The sequence below is a fragment of the Onychomys torridus genome, chromosome 3, assembly GCF_903995425.1.
Source record: "Onychomys torridus chromosome 3, mOncTor1.1, whole genome shotgun sequence".
In the NCBI taxonomy this organism is placed as follows: domain Eukaryota; kingdom Metazoa; phylum Chordata; class Mammalia; order Rodentia; family Cricetidae; genus Onychomys; species Onychomys torridus.
The window spans coordinates 153,149,744-153,174,270 of record NC_050445.1 but is presented as its reverse complement, the minus strand read 5'-3'; the positions used below and the strand labels follow the sequence as shown (position 1 = coordinate 153,174,270).

Here is a 24,527-nt window from a genome sequence, read left to right as displayed (position 1 = left end):
CTCTGGCAACAGAATTAATCCACATCTCTTCACTTTAGTCTCAAGTAGACTCTTTAGATAAGGGCAAAAAGCAGCCACATTGTTCACCAAAAATATCACATGATCTTTATGCAACTTACTAAAATTCTTCTCTGCAACCCCTTGAGCCTGTGCCCCAAGGTTCAAATAACCGTTGGCACCACTGTGTTTCATGTTACTATTAGGATGGCCCATCCAAATTTATATCATTCAACTGATTTTCTAAAGTCATATTCCTCAAAAAAAAAAAAAAGACATGGTCTATTGTATCACAACAATACTCCCATCACTGATACCAACTTATGTTTGTTATGGTTTCTATTGCTGTGAAGAAAGACCATGACCATAGCAACTCTTAGAAAGGAAAATATTTAATTGAGGCTCCCTTACAGTTTAGAAGTTTAGAATATTATTGTCATGGTGAGTGGCATGCAATCAGACATGGAACTGGAGAAGGAGCTGAAAATTCTACATCTTGATCTGCAGGCTGTAGAAGCAGTCTGTGTCACACTCAGTGTAGCTTGTGCATAGGATACCTCAAAGACTACCTCCACGGTGTCATACTTCCTCCAATAAGGCCACACCTACTCCAATGAAGGCACACCTCCCTATGTGCCACTACTTATGGGGTACGTTTTATTTCACATCACCAAAACAGGAAAAGGAAAGTGACTATGAAGTGTGAATCTCGGTCAAACTATTTTCAGTGAGATCCAATCCATTTACTAGAGACAGGCTACAAACCTGACCCTCAGCTTTTTAAACTGGGAGGAGTCCTGTTTATATCAGTTGGAGCTTTATTTACACCAAATGAGTCAACATTCCTTACAGTGAGACCCTTGTGTTGAGATGTTTAAAAATATCAGTAGGTGCTTTTATGAATGTTCTATTGTGAAGTGCTACAGGGATGCCGTAGTTGGTTGAGACTCAGCAAGATTCCTGGATCCTTCCTAAGCTTTTTGCTTGTCTGTTCTTGTTTAAAGGAGTGATAACATCAGTGTCTGAACTCAAACTTTATCAGAGAGTCCCTTACAGATTCCAGAGAACAGACTAGTCACTCTCTAGTGAATACAGGATATTAATAGAAGGAAAAGAGAAAAGCAAATGAAATTGTATAGCCACAGACAGGATTCTATCTCCTTATAGTTTTGCTTGATGGCACAGTCGGGTTCTGATTCTTATATGGGCAGCTGTATCACTAGCTTCTAGAAGTGACTTAAACAATGATACTCAAAGAGGTGAAATGTATTTATCAAATGCGTTTGTGCTACCCCACAGAATCTGTGAGAAGATTTTAGAACACTGGACAGAACATGCAAGGCCAAGTTAGCTTGATGATCTTGGCATTTTTGTTTCAGATTTCTTGCCATTCATGAAAAGCCTCTTCTGCAATCTGATTTATATGCTTTTCATCCTCCTAAGTGTGCTCCACCTCAACGCAATTGTCATTATTATTACCTTCATGCCTAAATACCTGGAGCAGCAGTATGGAAAATCAACTACAGAGATAGTCTTTCTCATAGGTATGTAGTCTCATCATTTCTTCGGTAGCGCTTCCCCTCCACAAGGCCGTGGTAAACAGAATCCTAAGGACGAGAGAAACAATAAGATAGTGCAGATAGTAAACTACAGCAGAATAGAAATCTGCTGGGCTATTCTTACAAATTTATTCTTTGTAGACTCCAAGGAAACAAGCAAGGAAGAGGAGAGAAATGTCCTCTCTGTTCTCCAGTCAGAATGAAAATTGTCATCATTATGGAAATATTGGGATGCTCTTATCAGTCAGTTTTAAGAGGCAATATGTTAATTCAAAGAAGAATATAGAGTTAACGCACTGGGATTCTGTATCTTACCTCTAGATTTTACTTCTGTACTTCAAGTCCTGCCTTATTCATTACTCCTAATTCAGTTGCTTGGTCCCCAGGTGGTCTGAGGATTCTATGCAGCCACACTCTGCTTTTCTTATTATTACACTAAATCAAGGGATCCTACCCAAATTTGGATTTTTTTCTTGGTTCATTTTACTCTTAATAACTGATTATCATAGGCTGCCAGCATCCACATTATCTAAGGTTCTCTGAAAGTCCAAATTCCAGTCCCTACTCTCAGATGTATAAAATCAAATGCAATGTTAAGGAGCTCAAAGGTTGGATGGATTCTTCCAAGCCTAGTGCTGGTGTATAAATGCAACCTAGCCAGGATTTTCTCTTCCGTTTTCTTTCTTTCTTTCTTTTTTCTTTGATTTTTGCTGAGAAAGGAGACTCAGAGAGCAATAATTCTGGGCAGAATAAACAATACACAAAATGTTCTACACTTGATAAGCAAGGACTCAGCAACTACCTTCAAAATCACCTGGAGCTCAGTCAAATTACCACTAAACAGAGGGGTAATTACATGAAAAATAGAATGTCATAGACATGTACATGCATGCATTTGTGTGTGTGTGTGTGTGTGTGTGTGTGTGTGTGTGTGTGTGTGTGTGATGTTTATCAGGTGTTTACAACATACAGCCTATGATTAAATAAATACTAATACTTTTTAAAGTGACATTATAGGACATTTGAAAATCTCTTTGTACATAATAGTAACATGTGATTGAGTAGGGGTTAAGATCACTGTATAGTAGAGCTAAATAATTTCTTAAGTAAGATATTTGAGACAAATTGGTAACATTTTTCCCCTGATGTCTTCTAAAAATACTATTTTACTTGCATTTACAGGGCTTTATACCTTACCTCCAATATTTGCTGGATATTTAACTGGTGGCTTGGTTATGAAGAAGTTCAAGATTTCTATGAAGAAAGCGGCATACATAACTTTCTGCCTATCCCTGACTGAATTATTTCTATTTCTCATTTGCTTCTTAATGACCTGTGATAATTTCCCAGTTGCTGGCTTAACTACCTCTTATGATGGGTATGTTGTTTCCTAATGAAGATCATAATATTTTTAGAATGGCAAGTCCATTTTCTTCAAGAATTCTGTATGACCATATATATCCTTTTATTACAACTTAATGGTAGTGATCCATGGTTATCTTATATTTTTCTCCCATCTATCAATCTTATACCAGCATATATAAGTTATAAGCTTATTAAATAAGTCTGGGGATGACCAGTGAGAAAGTTTATGATTTCACATGCATATGGGTGGTTATCATGGTAAAACCCTAGTCTACTTTAAAGTGCAATAAAGAAAATAATTTGGAGCTTTGCAGCCTAAATTATCCATGTATTTTGTACTGCATAGTATTTTGTACTGGTATAGTTATATCTCACGTATTCTGTAGACTTAGATTTTGCATTTTAAGAGATGTCTGGTCATATTTTTACATAGCATGGGAAATTTAAAACTTTGTTTAGGGGACAATTATACAACTAACCAATCAGTTAAAATGAAATAAAGCATAAACTTGCAGGTTCCTTTCAAAGGGTTGGGGAGATGACTCAGTGGTAAAGTGCTCGCTGAGCAGGCAGGAGGACCTGAGTTCAGATCCCCAGAACCCACCTACAGCTTGACATGCTAGAGTATCCAGGGTTTTTATTTAAAAAATATCTTTCCTTTCATATCTCAATCCCTGTTCCCTGTTCCCCCTGCTTCCCTTCTCCCACTCCCCTCAATATCCACTCATCCTACTCCAACCCTCTCCTCTTAGGGAGTAAGGCTTCCCTTTTGTAGTCAACACAGTCTGGCAAACCAAGCTGGGGCCCAACCTAGCCCCTCCCTCCTGTATCCAGGCTGAGTAAGGCATCACACCATAGGGAATGGGCTCTAAAAAACCAGTTCATCTACCCAAGTTAAGTCCTAGTATAGATGTAACCAGCTTGTTAAATAAGAAACACAGAACCAATTACAGAGTTAAAAACCACGAGGTCAGAGCAAGAGCGGAAAACCTTACCCTTCACTGCTTCTGCTGTTCTTCCTCTCCGCAAAAGAGACACCTCTGTGTGTCCTATCTTTTTTATAGATTTTCTGTTCTGTTTTCTCATTGGTTGTAAACCCAGCCACATGACCTCCTCATCACTCACTGCCTGTTTGTACAGACCTCCAGGTCTTCTATGGTTGGTATTGAGATTAAAGGCGTGTGTCTGCCATGCTGGCTGTGTCCTTGAACACACAGAGATCTACCTAGCTCTGCCTCCCAAGTGCTGGGATTAAAGGCATGCACCACTACTGCCCAGTTTCTGCTCTGGCTTGCTCTGGCCTCAAGGCAACTTTATTAACATATAAATAAAATCACATTTCAATACAAATAAAATATCTCTATATTTCCCCTTTTCTATTTTAATAACAAGAAAAGAAGGAAAAAGTTATAACTAATATAAGAAAAACTATATACAAAAGTACAATAACTATATATACCATATATACAAACAATAAATACCTAAACAATGTCTAGTCCATTTGCAGTTGGCAAATTCAGAGAAAATAATTCCATTATCTATCCTATTTTGGTAAGTCCAAAATGTACCTGATTCACTTTCTGTCCTAACTTATATTGCTAATGGAACTGTCTTATAACATCTTTCAAATTTATACACTTACAGCTCTTAGTGAGTTTTTCTGAAATCCTTAACAATGATAATTATAACTATAACTAACTGATCTTCAACTCCCTCAGAGACCCAAGAAGGAAATAATACTACCTAATAAAAAATAAAAACAGGAAGTGCATGCAAGCAGCTTCCAAAAAAAAAAAAAAAAATGTGAGTTGACAGAAACAGCCAGCTGCCAGGACAGTCACCTGAGGTTTCTCCACAGTGTTGGGGCATCATCTTCAGCCTATAGGCTTAGCGTACTCTTTTGTGAACTAGGATGTATACAAGGTCAACAGTTTGACCTCACATTTGGTGAGAGCAGTCCATGTACCAGAAACACATGAATTCCATTAGTGTCATGTCATGATTCAGGATTTTAAATTCTGGAAATTATTGATGTTTCTTCAATTCAGCTGTCCGTTTTTCTTGGCTGTGTATATGTGGCTTCATCTCGGCATCCTGTTCTTCTCCACATCCCTCTATTAAATGCCAGTCTACTATTGAGAGGGGAGGGGTGAGCTTAGTTATTCTTCAAGAATAACTGTTTCATCATGCTGTTCCATTGCACATCAGAAGCCATTGGCCCACTCCCTGTTCAGCTGCCTTCAAAGAAAAGGGCACGGTACCTTTTACAGATTGGAAAGGTCACTCACTTCAGGGATGGTGCCATATTGTCCTGGCTTCAGAAGATGCCTTTTGTTAAAGCCACAACCACACTTGTTTTGGCAAGAATTCATAGTCCTTGGTTTCATGTCCTGTCTGTCCTGTTTGTCAGCAGTTGATTCAAGGATACTTTGTTGTCCAGTGGCTGACTTTTGCAACAATGAAAGTTAGTTCCATATGCAGTTTCTTCAATGCCCATATTTTCTCTGAAGTAGATTGGTACTGCCAGGAGCCGACATGTCTCTTAGTCATAGCAAAAAAGAAAAATTCCTAAGTTATTAAAACATTTTAAATGCCATATTCTGTAGATCTCTGAAGGGTTTGAAGATGACCTGTCTATCTAAAATATATCTGTTTGATCTTGAAAACACACCTAATATGACTACAAGTTCAATTGTAATGTCTAACCACTAATTTTCATTTCTATATATCCTAATAGTTGGTAATACTAACATTCAAGGATTAGCAAATTGCATTACATTGTTAAATGAATGGTATAAATACAATATCTTGAGCAAGATTAGAAATACGTGTATGGTATATTCTAACAATCTCAATCTCAATAATAATAATTTGTATACAATATAAAACAATCCAATCGAAGGTAAAGTATTTAAAACTAGTAATTGTCTTTTTCATTTTTCCTTTTCTTTCTTTCTTTTTTTTTAAACAAGCACCTTTTGCCTAGCCCTTTTCCTAACCCTTAACAACAACTTGTAACCAACCCTCCTAAACGATGAAAACTATCCCAGACCCAATACCCATAAAAAGATCAAAAAACCACCCGCGCCACACCACCCCTTTGGGAATGTGGGTGTCATATTCTTAAAATTGCTTCCTGCTGGGTATGGGTGAAGTTATCTTTATTCTGAAAAGAAACAATTTGGGTTAATTGACAAATTCTAGGAAAGGTAACTATATTCTTTGTTATCCATAATGCCAAAGTTCAGGGTTTATCTCAAGTCCTTATTCAAGTAGTCTTTGAAACTGGATCATCTCAGCTAGCCATCTCAGAATTGCTCTAAGCACTTTGTAGTCCAAAGCTGATCTGTAGATGATGTTTGTCAGCTTAGTGATATTATTTTCCATGTGGAATTGTGGTTGTGGGGCCCCATCTTCTTCTGGGAGATTTCAGTTGAAGTTAGGCCTGGCTGTGATTTCCTGCAGAAAACTGAAAAGAGACTTGAACACAAAGACATGTATAGGCAGCTAATCGAAGCCTTTTTTCTAGAATTAGTTAGTACTCTATATGACCATTATTATCTTAACAAAGTTTAAAATATATATATATATATATATATATATATATATATATATATATATATAGTAAATTTTGATATAAATTTCATACTTTAAGAAAAGTTTAAAGAATCAGAATAGAATCAAAGAATTGAGATTAGTAATAGAATAGTCCCTTAATTAATTTGGTTTTTCTCCTGTCCCATGTCAGAAGATGGCTCTTTCTTCTGGTATGATACAGGGAGTTTTCATTTTCCTTTTAACAACATGCTTGAGTTTAAAGGAGGAGAGAGCCATTCTCCAACTCCAAAATCAGCTTGAAGCTTTAATTGAACTGGGACTACAAGAAGACCAAGAGTATTAATATTTTGGAGAAGAGCAGAAACAAACATTTAGGAAGATTTATGAAATTCTGTAGATGATATACCAATAGCCATTTTACTCTTTTTCCTGGGACAGATGATTTGTCCTTTTTCTTCAGTTGTCTCATTTGTCCAGTGTTCTTAAGATTCCTTAGCCTTCATTCTCCTAAAAAACCAGTTCATCTACCCAAGTTAAGTCCTAGTCCCATTGCCAGGGGACCCACAAACACATCAAGCCACTCAGCTTTCTCCTTATCACCTGTACTCAGATTGGTGTCTACCCTTATTGTCATCATAGAACCTACATTCAGTGACTGATAGAAGCAGCTGTGGAGATCCAGAACCAAGCACTTGGCCAAGATCCTGGAGTTCAGTTGAAGAGAGGGAGGAAGGATTATAGACACAGTGGGATCAGGATCATGATGGGAAACACCACAGAGATGGATGACTCGAGCTAGTGGGAGCTCATCAGCTCTGCACTGAGACCTGGGGAGCCTGCAGGGGACCACACTAGGCCCTCTGAATGTGGGTAGAGTGTCTGTAATCCCAGCACTCCCCATGTGAGCTGAGAGGCACAGGCAGGAAAACCTGAAAGGCCATGGGCCTGCTAGTATGGAATTTGCAGCAGTGAACAACTGGGGACTCTGTCTCCAACAAGGTGGAAGATTATCTTCTGACCTCTATATGCATGTTGTTGTATATGTGTGCTTACACACTCACTCACACACACACACGCATACACACACACACACACACACACACACACACACACACACACTCAGACACACACACAGAGACAGAGAGAGAGATTAAAAGAAAATTTCCTTTCAAAAATCCTTGTGAATCATATGATTTGAATAATTTCAAATATATGATCATAAATAACTATACACACAAACACAATTACTGATTTGGATCTCTTTTTAAGAAAGTAATTATTCTGTTTACTTTGTAGATGTGAAAGTAGAAATGGGGAATTAGTGAGTTTACAGAAAATTCCTTCAACAATGCCAAAGTAGAATTGTATGTACTGACTCCATCTCCAGGCCTGCTGACTTCAAACTGTGTTTGAGTGACAAGATGTGAATTCAGACTCTAGACTCCCACATTACCCTCTTAAATCCCATTCTAAGTGCTGAGTTCTCTATATCTCAGAACAGCATGTCTGGTTATGCAAACCACTCTGTTTTCTAGGCTAAATGAAGCATCTATCTTAGCAATGGAAATGCAGATTTTGTTCCCAGCCCTCTTTTATTATTTCACATCATGGAGACCAATGAGAGATTATCATCTTCATTTTTAGCTCTAATATCATGGTATTTTTCTATATAGTAGGCACTTAATGTTTGTTTCTGAAGTAATTGAAAAAGCAGTTATGTGACCACCAGAGCAGATAATTCATGTCACCAAAACATAGCATAGAGACCACACACTGATATTTGGAGGATTTCTGAAATGTTTCTCTCGATGTCTCTATCTCTCTGTGTCTCTATTTCTCTTTCTTTGTGTGTGTGTGTGTGTGTGTGTGTGTGTGTGTGTGTGTGTGTGTGTATGTATACAATCTGAGATAAAGAGAAGACAATAAAGTAGTGCTTGGGTAGCTTTTAAGTGTCCCTAACATTATTTACAATCATTTCAGAATCCAGCAGCCTTTGTATGAGGGGAATATGGTCCTTGCTGACTGCAACACAAGGTGTAACTGCTTAACTAAAACATGGGATCCAGTGTGTGGAGACAATGGCCTAGCATACATGTCAGCTTGCCTTGCAGGCTGTGAGAAGTCTGTTGGAACAGGAATCAACATGGTAAACACCCTTTCATTGATCTGGGCTGATTTTTTTGTGTACTGCATTAATATGTGCTATGATCTAAGCCTACATCTGCTAAAAAGCAAATATTAGTTCATGCTTAAAATAGATTAATATATTTTTATGAATAACTAAATTCCTTTATATATTTATACCTGACCTTACAATTTCTAGATATTATATAAAACTTTGTCAGAGTCTGAGAATTACTTTGTAATTTAAAAGCAGTTGAGATCATTATTCAAATGACTGGGGTTAAAATGCTCTGGATGGGCTGTGGAGCTAGTTTAGCTGTAAAGGGCACTTGCTGATCTTTTAGAAGACCTGTTTCCTTCCCATTACCCATATGGAGCATCCCAACTCCAGCTCCTGGCAATCTGACACTCTCTTCTGCCCTCCTCAGGCACCTACATGCATCTGCTTGTATACATACAGACAGAGAAGCAGACACAGAAGTAAACATAAAAAATAAAACTTTAAAATACTCTGAACAGAATCTGTCCTTTTTGTGATAGGGTCTCATGAAACCCAGGCTGACCTCAAACTAGCTATGTATTTGAGGCAGGCAGAAAACTTATCTTTTGGTATCATGAACGTCTTATATTTATTTATTTATTTGTTTGTTTATCTATTATAGTGACCCACACGCACATGTATGTGTGTGTGTGTGTGTGTGTGTGTGTGTGTGTGTGTGTGTGTGTCATGTGCAAATGGAGATAAGAAGACAACCTCAGCTGGTGACTCTCAGGTCCCACGCACTTTGTGCTTTTGGAGACAGGATCTCATGGCCTGGAATTTGCTGATTCTGTTAGGCTACCTGGCAAGTGAGCCCCATGGAGTCACTGCTCCCATCTTCAGAGCATCAGTGTTGCGAGCACATCTTCCACATGTGCATCTTTCTCATGTGTGCTGGGGTCTGAACTTAGGTCCTCATGCTTATGCAGGACTTTATAGACTGTGCCATCCCCTCATGATAGTTTTGCAGGAAATAGTTAAGCATTTTCTTTCTTTCTTTCTTTCTTTCTTTCTTTCTTTCTTTCTTTCTTTCTTCCTTTCTTTCTTCCTTCCTTCCTTCCTTCCTTCCTTTCTTTCTTTCTTTCTTTTTTCTTTTTTTTTTTTTTGGCGAGACAGGGTTTCTCTGTGTAGCTTTGTGCTTTTCCTGGAACTCACTTGGTAGCCCAGGCTGGCCTCGAACTCACAGAGATCCGCCTGCCTCTGCCTCCCGAGTGCTAGGATTAAAGGCATGCACCACCACCACCCGGCCATCCCCTCATGATAGTTTCGCAGGAAATAGTTAAGCATTTTCTTTCCCTTCAACATGTTATAATACTTACAGACTTGGTTGGTAATCAAAGTGAAATATAAATTTTGATTCTTATTCAGACGCATAAACAACAATTTAGCAAGATTTGACTTTATTGTTAAAATAAACTCTTTTTCTAGGGGACATGACTATTAGTAAGCCCCTAGCTATTCCATTAGCATTCTGAAACACATTCTGTTTTAGTACTTATTATGAGGGTAAAAACAAAACAAAGCAGTATTTATTGACTTTCTGAAAATTTATTTGCAGGCTAGAATGTTGGCTTAGTGAGTAAATGCATTTGCCACCAGCCTTGCCATTAAACAACATTCTAGAGACCTACATAGTAGAGGAATAGAACTAAGTCCCATAACTTATCCTATGACTTCTACATGTATGCCATGATACACGTGTTTACACATAGACAGGCTTATACTCACACACACACACACACACACACACACACACACACACACACACACGTAAACACACCTGCAAGAAAAACCAAACAAAAAAGGAAATAAATATTAGTATAAAATAAAATAAAGTGTTCTTTCAGAATAATTGATTTTTTGGCAAATTTACTCCATGTATTTAGAAGAATGTACTAGAATTTTAAATCTACCCCTTTATATTTTATGATAGAATTCAACAATACAAAAACCAAAAGGGAGGAAGTAAAGGGGGAATCTAATCTCTGTTTACTCTGTATTTATTATTGAGGGAACTTTGTGCTCCACTTGCTCCTCATTCATTCTAGATGAGTACTCTTCCTCTGAGCTGCAATTTCAGCCCCAACATGCTCCATTTGGTCTAACTGGCCCTGCAGAAAATACTGAAGGTTTATGCCCAATATTTTTCTTCCTTAAATAAGACTTTGCTTTCTTTGCAGGTGTTTCAAAACTGCAGCTGCATTGGGGCTTCAGGAAACTCATCTGCAGTCCTTGGGCTGTGTAAAAAAGGCCCCGACTGTACTATCAAGCTGCAGTACTTTTTCATAATGGCACTAATTAGCAGTTTCATCCACTCGCTAGCAGTCATTTCTGGGTATATGGTTTTTCTGAGGTAATAAGTAAGTCTTTAGCTTTCTCTCTTTCCTTCTCAGTAATATGTGCATATGTGAGTAAATGGTGTGTTTGTGTATGGAGGGGGGCTCCTAGTGCTCCTAAGAGCACAGGGAGGTCAGAAAACAGTGTTGGGGAATCAGTTCTCTGTTCCTCTTGTTTTGAGGCAGGGTCTCCCTTCTTTCTTCTGCTGCTGTCCTGGCTGTGTACTCCAGCATCCCAGATACTCAAGTTCCCAAACAATTCTGTTTTCTCCTGTTTTGCTATGGGAATGCTGGGGCTACAGATGTATGCCCCTGAACTGAGCTTTTTAATTATTTTTTACATATGTTCCTGGGTTATGGGTCATCAAGCCTTTCTGGCAAGCAACTTTACACACTGAGCACCCCACCAATGTCATTTAGATTTTTTGGGTCAGTTATTAAAATTCTTTTTCCCAATAAATGCTTTTGGAGTTGTGGTTCTCAGAACCTCAATGCTCTGAGACACCTTATCAATATTCTTATACTGTGCATTGCTATATTTAACAGTAATTTAATGTTTTCTGGAATTTTTCTTCTGGTACTTTCCTATTTCCTCTCCTTATGTCTTAAGCCCACATTAAGGGACATCTTGTTTTAACAGGGAGAGAGGAGTTGTCTAACACTCACTTCCAAGGCTTGTCTAAATAACTTGCAGAGAGTGAAACCCTCTGTGTAAAAGTGACCAGGCTCCCTTGACATCCTGAGCTCAACCTGTCTTTAACAAAAACCATGAATGCAATAATAGATACTATCTAACCATGTAATAGATGAATGCAATAACAGATACTTTCTAACAATGAGGTGCTTGGATACATGAATACAATAATAGGTATTCTCTAAACAGGGTGTACAGTAATGCAATATTTGATACTCAAACTTCTAAAAGAAGGAGGAAAAGCAAAGCCACATCTAAAGTTGTTCATAGTGAGCATGTGTTCTTTCCACTCTAGCAAATTTCACACCCACCAACAATTGGACAACAGTCGAAGCCTTCTTTTCTTGTCTCACTGGAATTTAGAAGCAAAGTCGAGTTAACTATGGTGTGTGATTCATAACATTTTATCCTTAGAGGATGTACCAAGCTTCTCCCTCCTCCCTTCCCTTCCCTGTGCTTTTTTTCTGTTATTTTGCCCACATTCCCTTTCCATCCCATCCCTACTCCTTCTCCTCCATCCCCAAATCCCTTTCCCTTTCCTTCTTCACTTCCCTCCTATTCTCACCTCACACCTCTCCTCTCTTCCTCTTCCTCTCCTCTGCTCTGTTCTACTCCACTCCCTTCTCCTCACAACTCTCTTCTCTTCTCTCCTCTCCTCTCCTCTCCTCTCCTCTTCTCTCTTCTTCTTTCCTTTTCTCTCCCATCTTCTCTCTTCCCCTCTTCTTTCCTCCCCTTCCCTCCCTTGGTTCTTTTGTTCCCTTGCTTCTACCCATCATAGACTATAGTGGAATAGTATATGTATTAGGATATATATTCTAATATATTAATTTTTCATGGCAACATATACTATTTTTAAATTCACACAAATGGAGAGGTGGTATATGCCTTGTTATAGGCTCAGGAACAGATAAATGCATCAAGTATTATTGGTGAAATTATTAAGGCCACTCCATGTAGTTAAAAGGGAGGTTTATTTTGTGGGGTAACTTACAAATGAAGGGATAGGTTGTAGGGTCTGGCAAAGGTATGTTGCAGTCCGGTGGTGTTCTCTGGAGAACTCTGCTCAGTCTACCTCCAGCGTTCAGGGTCCCAGAACCAAGCGAGCGAGACCTCCTCTCTATCTTGGGTCTTCCCCTTCCTCTTCCGCCCCATCTTGTGGGCGTGACCATTACCGAAGCCTCAATGGGGGTTGGAACTTCCAGGCCAATGCTGGGATGGCTATCCACTACAAAGTATTGCTGGTTCTTACTAGTGAGGGATATTTGGCTATGACATGCATCACCCCATAATGCTCCAGGTCGATTCAACTGATATGGCTACATGGTGTCTGCTTTCTCCTTCACTACTCCAGGTACCTCTGTTCCAGAGCAGCATGCTCAGTTGATAAGAATGTGTTTTCCTCATAGAGAAGGATGGTCATAGGAGAAGGGCATGTGAGCAGTTATACTCTTTTGTTAAAACTTCCAAACACTCTCAAGATATGCTCTCATGTTTACTGAATGCCCGTTCCCACTTCCATGCCTCACAGTCTTTCTCAATTGTCTTACTCTTTGAAGTTGACTATGTAACTGGGTATTAAAAATGTGACTCATTGATGTTTTAATGTATGATTTAAAAAAACATTTAGTGTGGTGGGTGTGTTTTAGATGTATAGAGATCATAGGACAACTTTCAGAAGTCATATGCATTTCTCTGTGTGAGCTTAGCAGTACAGCTATATTGTCCTCACCACAGAATGAAAACCTTAAGCATTAGGATCATGAACTATCACAGTCACTAGAAGGATGCTAGGACAGATATGGGTTTGCTTGTTGTACTTTTATTTATGTGTATGTATTTTCCAGGTGTATCAAGTCTGAAGAGAAGTCACTTGGAATTGGATTACATGCATTTTGTACAAGAGTATTTGGTATGAACAATTTCCTAACACATCAGACCAATACTATACTAAGTACTTAGTAAACTAGTTAATTTTCTCTGAATAAAAAGATAACAACTATCTTGTTAACCCAAATCACAACCCTCACCTTACAGGGAATAAGAGGTTTTATTCTGGGATCAAACATGAGTCACCATAATGGGAACATAGGTTCCGGTCATCCAAATATCAGTGTTCAACATGGTGATCACTAACATTAGTGATACTTTTAGTTGGAGAACACAGGAAGTCATGAGTTAGGCACTTCTCAAATATATCTGTGGGAATGTCAGCTAAGGACAGCAAAGCAGGGAATTCTCTGCTGTAGGCTCCAATACTATCTCATGGCATCTTAGGGTTCAGGTGCATGGAGGAGAGAGACCTGTTCAGTCACCACATCCCCTCAAAGGCTCCATGTGATAGTTACAGATGGACATGAGGGCAGACATAGAAAAGGGGCAATGCATGATAAAAAAGAGAAGAAAAGAGAATCTGTCTCTGGATGTGCAGTATCCCAACTGTCCACATCCAGGAAATTACAAGGACCTTGTAGTATCTTAACATACATGTGCTCTGTCCACATAACCCTGAACTCAAGTTTAAAGCCCTTGTGATTAGAAATGGCAAATTTTAATTAGTCTGAGAATGAGGTAACTGCAGTAGTGAGAAATGTTTCTTCTTGTCTTTCCAAAGTTTACCTGAACTTAATTACACCTTTCATACCTTAGTAGATTCAAGAATAAAAAAAGGAGGAAATGGTTTTGGTAGTTAGATGAACTAGCACAAGGCATTAGAGAAAATACATGGGTTCATTATTATAAACATAATGAATGCTTTATTAGCATTTTTACATAGTTTTATTTGTTTGATCTAGAAACTTCACATTAAAATACAATATCTAAAAGTGCAGTCATTGATTTATATTTTGGTATGTTGTTTTTATTTAATAGGGAACTGGAGGTACCTCCAAATAAAATAACACATCTCTCTCTTTTCTCTCTTCCTGGCAATGGGCTGTTTTTCTTTCTCCTCACTGCAGCTGGCATTCCAGCACCTATGTACTTTGGCGCCTTGATAGACAGAACCTGTTTACACTGGGGAACTCTGAAATGTGGTGAACCAAGGGCATGCAGGATTTATGATACAAATAACTTCAGGTAAAGTTAATTTTTGAGACCTACTTTTGTAGTGCATAAACTGTCCTCATTCATATCTAACATTTTCTTGAGTGAAAAGATGACATTTGGCTTCATTTTCAGAATGCATGTGGATGGTATAACTTCCTTTTTAAGTATTTTAATATTTCTTCTTTCTAAGGTGTTTGATACAATTATCATGAGTGGGTTTCCTAACCTAACCCTTCATAATACTTTTAAAAGGGAGCAGGGTGTCTGTGTAGAGGCCCTGGAGCAGTAGGGGGAGAGCTGCATCTGGAGCTGAGCTAGCATAACAGAACACTAGATAAACAGGACAGCAAGATGCAGAGACCAGGAACAATGGCACTGTTGGTGGAAACAAATCTCTTGGCCCCTACCATCCCATATCTATGAATAGAGAGGAGGACTCTTCCCATCCACAGGGGGTCAGTATGGAGGTCCCAGCATATTCAAGCAGTATGGATTCTGATGTTCTAGCCCTGGAATAGTCACAGCCCTCTCATGTTTGCAGCCTGATAATAAGAACCCCAAATCTGTGGATGGCCCTTGCAGTTTATCAGCATGCCTGGTGCTGTTGCCAGGGGCCTCCTTGAGAAGGGGCCTGCTGCCTGAATTTGACAGATGGTCTCATATCCGGGAACCCATAGATGCTCCCCTGCACTTAGTGGTTGCCTGCCTCATGAACATGACATAGCTCAGTAGAGTGACTGTGGTACAAAGAGAGTTTCACAAAGGGGGAAGATGTTGTCACACATCGACATAACTGTAACCATTAACCCCAAGACCCAGCAGACCAGGGGCCTGGCCTCTGAGATCTGGGTGTATCCAGTTGTGTGCTTTCATGCTTCTGTTTAGACAAAAGGCAGTTACCCACATGGTTCCCACCATTCTCAGTGCTACACAGGCCCCTGTCATTAACAGTATAGGAAAGAATCGTGGGTTCACTGCTGCCCTACACCCAGGGGTTATGACAGGCTGATCTTGAGCCAGACTTAGGCTGTTACCTTGATGGCCTTTGAGGGAAGCAGGCTGAAGAAAGCCCAGAGAGAAACTTTCTTTGCTACAGACTGTACTTGTGCTCCTCCTTGCTCATAAAACAACTTCAGCCAAAATGAATTATGGCTCTCTCTAGGTATGACTCAGTTCTGTCTCTTTCTGGGTGAGAAGGATACTGAAAAATTCTGGAAAAGAAAGGTGTGGGCTATTGCCCTGTCCCCAAGTGTATATGGCTGGGGTAGCAACTATCCCATTCTCAGCCTGGTGTGCCTGAAGTAAAGGTGTGGAAGGCCTCAACTACTTAGGTCAGTGTGTCTGTGTTGGATAAAGTTCCAGATGCCTTGACATCCCAAGAATGGTGGACTGTAACCTAGAATTGTGAGCAAATTCACCCTATTTTCCTTAAACTGATTTTGTCAGGGTTTTTATAATAGTGGCAGGAGAATAAACTAAGATATTTGTTAATCTATTATCCATTGTAAGAAAAAAAACCCCTCAATTTTATTTCTAGACTGCTGTATCTGAAGTCTTAATCATCTCTACATATATAAGATATTTATACTTTCTCTCTGTAGAAGTAGCCATGATCATTTTCTCTGTGCTACAATAGTTGAGAATTTCCTGCTGAAGGAATTGCGCCACCCACTGTGTGCTAGTTCTTCTCACCTCAATTAATGTAACCAAAATATCTCCCACAGACATGTTTACTGGGCAACATACTCCATACAGGCCTTCACTGAAACTTCGTTCCCTGGAGAGTCTAGATTATATAAAGTTGATGGCCCTATCCATCATACCAGATTTTCCTATAAACATGTTGAGAATAGGAAAGAATGCTTTCATAGTTATTAAAATGTACATGTTACATTACCTATTTCCCAAACACATTAAGTCCAGAAAACGGAAGACATGTTTTTATCAAATCTACAAAAAACAGATGCTTATAACAGTATAAAAGTTATTCTCAGAATGCTGAAAGGGAAAATTTTCTAATTAATTTCAGGAAACTTTCACATTCTTCATGCTTAACTTGGACAAGTTCAGCAAATCTAAAGAATTAAAAATTTAGCAAGGTAGATTATATAAATTACATGGGCAATATAATGACCTGATGTTTTTTGTTTGAACAATAAATGATTTGTAAGAATATAAAAAGTTAGTTTCCACTGAACTCATTAAGAATTATATTAATACAGATCAGTTGTTTTTAACAGGAACATTTACATTGGCGTGCCTGCACTACTTAGAGGATCAAGCTTTCTCCCAGCGTTCTTCATTCTAATACTTATGAGGAAGTGCCAACTCCTTGGGGAAATTGAGTCTTCAGACACTGAACTTGCAGAGACAAAGCTCACAGAGAAGAAAAGCGAGTGCGTGGATGTGCACAAAAGTCCTGGGGTTGAGAATGATGGGGAACTGAAAACTAAGCTGTAATGAGTTTTCTGTTGGCCTGCACAAGCCATGACAGAGTGTGCCTTTGGTTCTTTTGAATCATGAAAATACTATAAGAACTATTTTCTTATCCTTAAGGACCTCAAAAATTATTTTACTCCTGATAAAAATATTTACTGATAGCATTTTTAGAACATCAGGGTTGCATTTAGGATTTTCCCAGGAAAGACTATGGTGACCCCACACTAAACTTTAAAGATGTCTTCATTTTCAAACAGCATTTTCTCTTTTAACTCAAATCAAATCCCGTGAGTATTTCCCACATATCTTCAAATAGCGTTAAAACTGTCCATTCCTAAAACAATATCCAATTTCACAAAATTTATGCTTTAATGTTGGAGGTATTTAGAGCTGAAAATATGCATCTTTTGTTGTGTCATGTTGAATAATTATCCTATCAACATGCAAGATATCTGCTCATGTCTGTGTCTATTTAGGTGTTGTAAACTTTTTTTTGAGACATGCTACTTCCAAAATATGACTTCTCATTAATGTGTGACGTCTTGTTTTGAATCCATTCTTTTATTACTCTTGTCAAACTTTTAATCACTTTGTTTATAACAATATTAAAAATATTGTAGCAAAGATGGTTCAAACTTTTTTTTAATAGTAATTCAAAACTGGGCATGAAATTCTTTTTTAAAAACCAGTATTTGAGAAAGCAAGGCCTTCCAAAGGCCTTTTGGGAGACAGAACTCTATGTCAGTAGTAGAATGCTTGCCTATTTTGTGGCAACCCCATTGTAAACTACTGATAATAAAACCAAATATATTTTAAAAGTCAAGGATAGATGCAGTATTTACAGTTCAACAGAATACCTTCTCATATGCAGGTGGCTTCTTTGATCCAGTGTTCAATTTACTCATGGGTCCTAAGAGCACCTGGTTATTAAATTTCAAAATCATCTTATAGTAAAGTGATTTCACAGGGGCCGGCTGGATGGCTCAGTGGAAAGGGGTGTTTGCACCACGTCTGACAAGATAATTTTGATCCCTGGGATGAAGAAGGAAAACCATCTCTTGTAAACTGTCCTATCCCCTCTTCTGTACTTCCTCACCATCAAACAAATAAATACATGAAACAAAATGTAGAAAGTTGTAAAGTGTGACTATTGCTGTAACATTGGGATTAATAAAATTAAAGGTGCACTTTAAAATCAAAATCAAGTTGTGATGGTTTGTTTGAGAACTGTCCCTCCTAGGCTCAGGAATAAAGACATTTGGGTTCCAGTTGATAACTCTGCTTGGGGAGGATTGGAGGTGCACCCTTAATTGAGGAAGTGTACCACCAAGCTAGGTATTGAGAGTTAAAAACCTCTTTTATTTCCAGTTCCCTCTGCCTTGTGTTTTGGTTGAGAATCTGAAATCTCAGCTTCCTGCTCCAGTCACCATGGCTGCTGCTGGCTGTCATGCCTCCTTGCCATGAGGGATTTCTATTTTCCATCCCTCAGGAATCATAAAAAAAAAATACAAAAACAACAACAACAAAAGCCACCCTTTTTTCTTCTTCAGGTTGCTTTGTGGTGTTTTATCACAACAGTGAAAAGTAACTGACACAGAACTCATCTTATTTTGTGATGATAAAGAATGAAGAGATTTTTAAGGAACAACAAGCCATGGTTCACGACAACAGCATGACCAAAACTAGTTCTTTCTGTTCCTCATTTTTCTTCCCTTGGTAATGAATTCCATAATATAAAAATGGCATAAATCCCTAAAGATGGGGAGGATGATGAAACGAAATATGAGGGATGGAGGTCAACATCCTGTGGTTATTTATGCATAGTAAAGTGAGAAAGAACATCTACCTGCTAGAGAATCTTAAAAGCTCTTCAAGGGAGCCAGAATGTTTATGGGAGAGTTAAGTTGACAGTTTCTGTTACTGGAACCGAGGCCAATCCACTTCTAAGAAGGAAAGCCTTATTTTGCTCCAGAGGTCTCCGGCTATGATCAGTCAGCCCTGTGGCTTTGGACCTGTGTCTATGCAGCACATTGGGGAAGAAACTCACAGGAAGGAATTTGCTGACCCCACTTTGGCTGGAAATCAAAGAGAGAGAGAGGGGGGGGGGACAAAGGGCCTAGAATCTATTCCATGCATTTACCATCATGGACCCAACTTCCTCCTTCTAGGCCCCACCTCTTAATGCTTCAACCACCTTTCAAGAGCACCTTGCTGAAGACTAAGCTTTTAACACATTGGGGGGTTGTCCAAACCCAAACAACAGAAAAGAAAAGGTAGACAATCTAACTGAAGGACTTTCTGCCATTATCTTTAAGTTGTTACGATTTCCTGAACTAGTGAGTGTGTCTTATAAAAGGAAAGTTTCATGGAGGTGGAGAGATGGCTCAGCATTTAAGAGCATGTGCTGCTCTTACACAGGATCTGAGTTTGGTTCCCACCACCCACTTCAGGAGGCTCACAACCACCTGTGACTAGCTCTGGGGGATCTGATGTCTCTGATCTTTGAGGTACCTATGCTCACATGTATATACCCATTACCTGGGAATCATACTTTATAAAGGAAATAGTTTTTGTTCTAAAAGCACAGATTCTTCCTTAACACTTCTTAGTAGGAAAAGCAGTCCAGCAAATGTAAGCATTGACATGCTTGAGGACTCCTCATGTTGTCCAATAGGCCTGGGCAGATGGGGTAGTATTCTAAGCTTTATTTTCATTATGGTGTGATCATGGCACAGCAGACAGATGTGCAGGGGTGAAGCAAGGGAAGAGATAGAGAAACCTGAAGCTGAATTAGTTTTCTATTTAGCGTTGTTATGTGACTAAACTTAACAGAATATATGATAGTTTGTCACTGTAGCTTTAATCCCAATGTAACCACAATTGCCAGAAGTTAAAATGCAACATCAAAAAACACAGAAGAACAATACACCATCACCAGAACATAGCTCTCTTCCAACGCAAGACCTGAACATCACAAGGTAGAAGAAGCAGAAGAAAGAAACCTTAAGAATAGCATCAAGAAGATGCTAGAGGCCTTTCAAGAAAAAAAATAAAAAATGAAATTGAGGAAAAGAGAAACAAAAGTGGAAGAGATCAAAAAAGACATTGAGAAAAAGACAAATATTAGTGAAACTATTAAGGCCACTCCACATAGTTAAAAGGGAGGTTTATTTTGTAGGGTAACTTACAAATTAAGGGATAGGTTGTAGGGTCTGGCAAAGGTATAGCGCAGTCCAGCAGTGTTCTCTGGAGAACTCTGCTTGGTCCACCTCCAGCATCCAGGGTCCCAGAACCAAGCGAGACCTCTCCTCTTGATCCTGGGTCTTTTGCTTCCTCTCTCAGCCCTGCCTTGTGGGCATGACCATTACCGAAGCCTCAATGGGGGTTGGAACTTCCAGGCCAATGCTGGGATGGCTACCCACTACATCTCCCCCTTTTGTCTAAATAAGAAGGTTCTAACCTAATACAAGACTATATACAAAGAAATGGTTATCAAATATTGTCCAGGAGTGATGAGGGATAATGACCTAGTTAAGTTGGAATTACAATAAATGCAAACAATATCAAGCAAAATACATACTAAAATCTAGGGAAGTCTAGAGCATGGGTAGTTGGCATGTTACAAAGATCATTCCAAAAGGTGTCCTATCCTAAAGAACCTGATTCTAATACTTAATATATTCTATCTAGGATATTACATATGTATATATACTAAGTTGTAACTGTAACTGCTAGTCTTCAACCTCATCAAAGACCTGAGAAGGAATATAATGATACCTGAGAAATGGGAGAAGGACACAAGCAACTTTTGGGAGTCTTGCAAGAGTAGACAGAGACAGCTGGCAGCCTGGACAGTCACCTAATGTTTCTCAGCATTGTTGGTGCATTCAAATTGGCTACAGGCCTAGAGTATCTGACAGACCATTTTCAGAAACAGGATTTCTGAGATACCATCTTACCTGTCTTGGCAAAGTATAGTGGTCGCTTTCTTTGTGTCCACCACTTGTCCAGAAAGGACAGCATTTGTACTGTCAACAATTGAGGCAAGGGCAGTTCTTTGCCCAGTGGGCCAATTTGTGCCAAGAAGACAAACTTCCAAATGGAAATGTCTTAGAAGCCCAACATTCTCTCAGGATCAAATTGGTGCTGCCAGGAGCAATTGTGTCTCACGTCAACAGAATTCTAAGTTATTTAAATGCCATATTCTCTAGGTCCACAAAGTGTTTGAAGATTACCTGTCCATCTGACCTATGTGTTTATAAATCTGGATAATCTAACTAACATAATTATAGAGATAACAAGCATAGGTGACAATAAATCTGTAAGTCTTATCTACATAAATAACCTAAAGACTAAGGCTTCATATAAATAAGGCAAACAGTCTGTAAGCAAATGTACAGTAAAAGGACAATGACGTTAAATTGTGACAATACACAAAATATCTTTAACAGAGGTAGGAATGTATAGTGCAATATGCAATATGATAATAATCCTAAATATATATCAGTATACAGAATATCTTAAACAGAAGTAGAACATACATACAGTATGACAGATACAAATTTACATTTGTATCAATATACAAATATTTCAAATAAGAGTAAAAATATGTGTACAATATAACAAACATAGTTCTGTATTTGTATCAATATACAAATTATCTTAAATAGGAATATAAAAAGTTTATATTTGTATCAACATATAAGAATTCATAACAGTGCAAATTATAGTGCAAATTATCTAAGGCTGCTATTTTACTAAATTTGTTTACTAATGTATACGATAGTCTACCATAATATCTTATACCTATCCATTCCATTTCTTCTTTTCCCTTTTTTTTTGAGACATATTTTCTTTCCTTAAGGAGAGTACTGAGTTTAACAGTTTCTTCCACCCCCAACCCTAGAACCATTATCCATAACCCCGAGAAATATGAAACCTTAGGGAGAAGGGGCATTGTTTTCTTAGAATTGCTTCCTGCTGTTTAGGGGGCGATGGTATCTCTGTTGGGTATTGTGAGAAAGCTCAGATAGTTAAATATCAGTTAGACTAACTGTAGATTCTGCAGCAACTCTCAGAGTAATGGGTAAGATTGTCTGAAATTCTGGCAAGAAGTGTAGTATGATGATGATTACCATGGCATCATTCTGGATTGGGTAGAGTTGTTGTAGTTGGGGCCCCATCTTCCTTCTCGAGACTTCAGAGATTGCTATTGGAAAAGCTTATTTTTTATCAGAATGGAAGGTTTGGATTTAAAGATGTCATGACATGTAAGAAAGGATTCCAAGAAATCAAGAGTAAGCATGGAGAGAATTAGAATCTTGAAGACAATGGTCCCTTATAATTGGTTTCCTTCTGTCTCACATCAGAAGGCTCTTCTGATATGGGACTGAAGAATCTCTCAACCTTTTCTTATATCAATATGCTTGGGTTTAGAGAAGGAGTGAGCAAATTACATCCCCAAAGCCAGCTTGGTTTATAATTGAATTGGAACCATGACTAGTCTAGATTGATAGAGATATAGATGTTAGACAGTGATATCTTACCCTGTGTAGATTGGTACCAATAGATTCTTTCTTTGTGCTGTAAACATCTGGATATACAAGGCCTTATGATTTCTGGAAGATGGGTATTTCCGTTATCCTGGAAAGACAAAAATAGAACCCTACCCTAACCTTTGATTGTTAAATTTTTCTTACAACCTGAAGAGATGTCACATTGGTGGATGATCTTTTACTTCTCCTCATCAAGGGGTTTCTCCTGTTCAATCAAATTTTTATTAATTTTGTTGGTATCCATAGCTTTTCTTCTCCTGTGGAAACAAAAGCAAAACCCCTTCCCCAACGTAGGACATATCCAGGTTTCCATTCTGAGGTCAACACATCTTTGAAATAAACCGGTTGGATTAGCTCAGGAGTTTTGTCTGTTGTCCAATGTCTCTCTGCAGCTGTTGTTCCTTTCTCATCAGCATTGAGAAAATTCAAGGTTAATAAAGCACTATGCAATCTACTTCTAGGAGTCATTGTAACCTGTTGCTGTTTATTGAACATATCCTTTAAAGTTCGATTGGATCTTTCTATGACTGCTTGGCCTGCGGGATTGTGTGGTATACCTGTAACATGATTTATATTGTAATAAGCAAAGAACTGTCTCATTTTATTGGAGACATATGATGGGGCATTATCTGTCTTAATTTGTACAGGTATTCCCATGATGGCCATAACTTCTAATAGGTGTATAATCACAGAATCAACCTTTTCAGAACTCATAGGAGTTGCCCACTGAAATCCAGAATAGGTGTCAATGGTATGGTGTACATACTTTAATCTTCCAAATTCTGCAACATGAAACACATCCATCTGCCAAATTTCATTTCTATGTATACCTTTTGGATTGCTCCCTGCAGGTAATGGAGTTTGGTTATAGAAGGAACAAGTAGGACTTTTTTTCCACAATATCCCTAGCTTGTTGCCAAGTAATGGAGAAATCCTTCTTCAAACTTTTGCTATTTACATGGTGTTTCTTATGAAATTCCGAGGCTTCTAGCACATTACATATTAGTAACTGATCAATCTCATCATTACCTTGTGCTAGAGGTCCTGGCAGACCTGTATGGGATATGTGATATATCCATATATATATGGATGTTCCCTTTTCCTGATGATTTCCTGCAATTGTATGAATAATGAAGTTAATTCTGTATTATCAGGAATAAATTCAGCAGTTTCAATATGTAAAACAACTCTCTCTGCTTATTGAGAGTCAGTGACTATATTGAGGGGTTCTGTGAAGTCCATCAGTACCATAAGAACAGCATACATTTCTGCCTTTTGTACAGAGCTGTATGGACTTTGTACCACTTTACTTAAGTCTCCTGATTTGTATCCTGCTTTCCCTGATTTATTTGCATCAGTATAGAATGTGAGGACTCCAGAAATTGGCTTGTGTCCTACAATGTGAGGAAGGACCCATTCAGTCTTCTTTATGAATTGTATCCTCTTGCTTTTGGGATAATTGTTGTTAATCTCTCCCACAAAGTTACTGAAGGCTCTCTGCCAGTATTCATTATCTTTCCATAGTGATGAAATTTCCTTATTAGTTAAAGGTACTACAATTTCTGCTGGGTCCATTCCTGTCAACTGGTGAAGTCTTAATGTACCTTTTTGAATCAAATCAGAGATATTTTCTATATAAGTCTTTAATTTCTTATTTGGTTTACATGGTAGGAATATCCATCCTAATATAGTATCTTCCCTCTGCATTAAAATTCCTGTGGGGGAATGTCTGGAGGAGAATATGACAAGAATGCATTTAAGTTCTGTATCCACACAATCCACATGTGCTTCTCAAATAGTCTTTTCTACTAGAGC

The 24,527-nt window shown here is 38.4% G+C and overlaps 1 protein-coding gene across 3 annotated transcripts in view; it reads left to right on the top strand.

Annotated features, from left to right (window-relative positions):
• Positions 1-17,235, top strand: part of LOC118579980 (solute carrier organic anion transporter family member 1A5-like) — a 41,658-nt gene extending 24,423 nt beyond the window's left edge. For all 3 annotated transcript variants that reach the window (XM_036181818.1, XM_036181819.1, XM_036181820.1), the window contains 7 exons: positions 1,377-1,541; positions 2,739-2,934; positions 8,460-8,625; positions 10,824-10,996; positions 13,518-13,582; positions 14,631-14,748; positions 16,959-17,235. In XM_036181818.1, coding sequence (XP_036037711.1) covers positions 1,377-1,541; positions 2,739-2,934; positions 8,460-8,625; positions 10,824-10,996; positions 13,518-13,582; positions 14,631-14,748; positions 16,959-17,178 — 1,103 coding nt within the window. In that variant the 3' untranslated portion in view covers positions 17,179-17,235. The remainder of the gene's footprint in view (positions 1-1,376; positions 1,542-2,738; positions 2,935-8,459; positions 8,626-10,823; positions 10,997-13,517; positions 13,583-14,630; positions 14,749-16,958) is intronic.
• Positions 17,236-24,527: the final 7,292 nt, after the last annotated feature.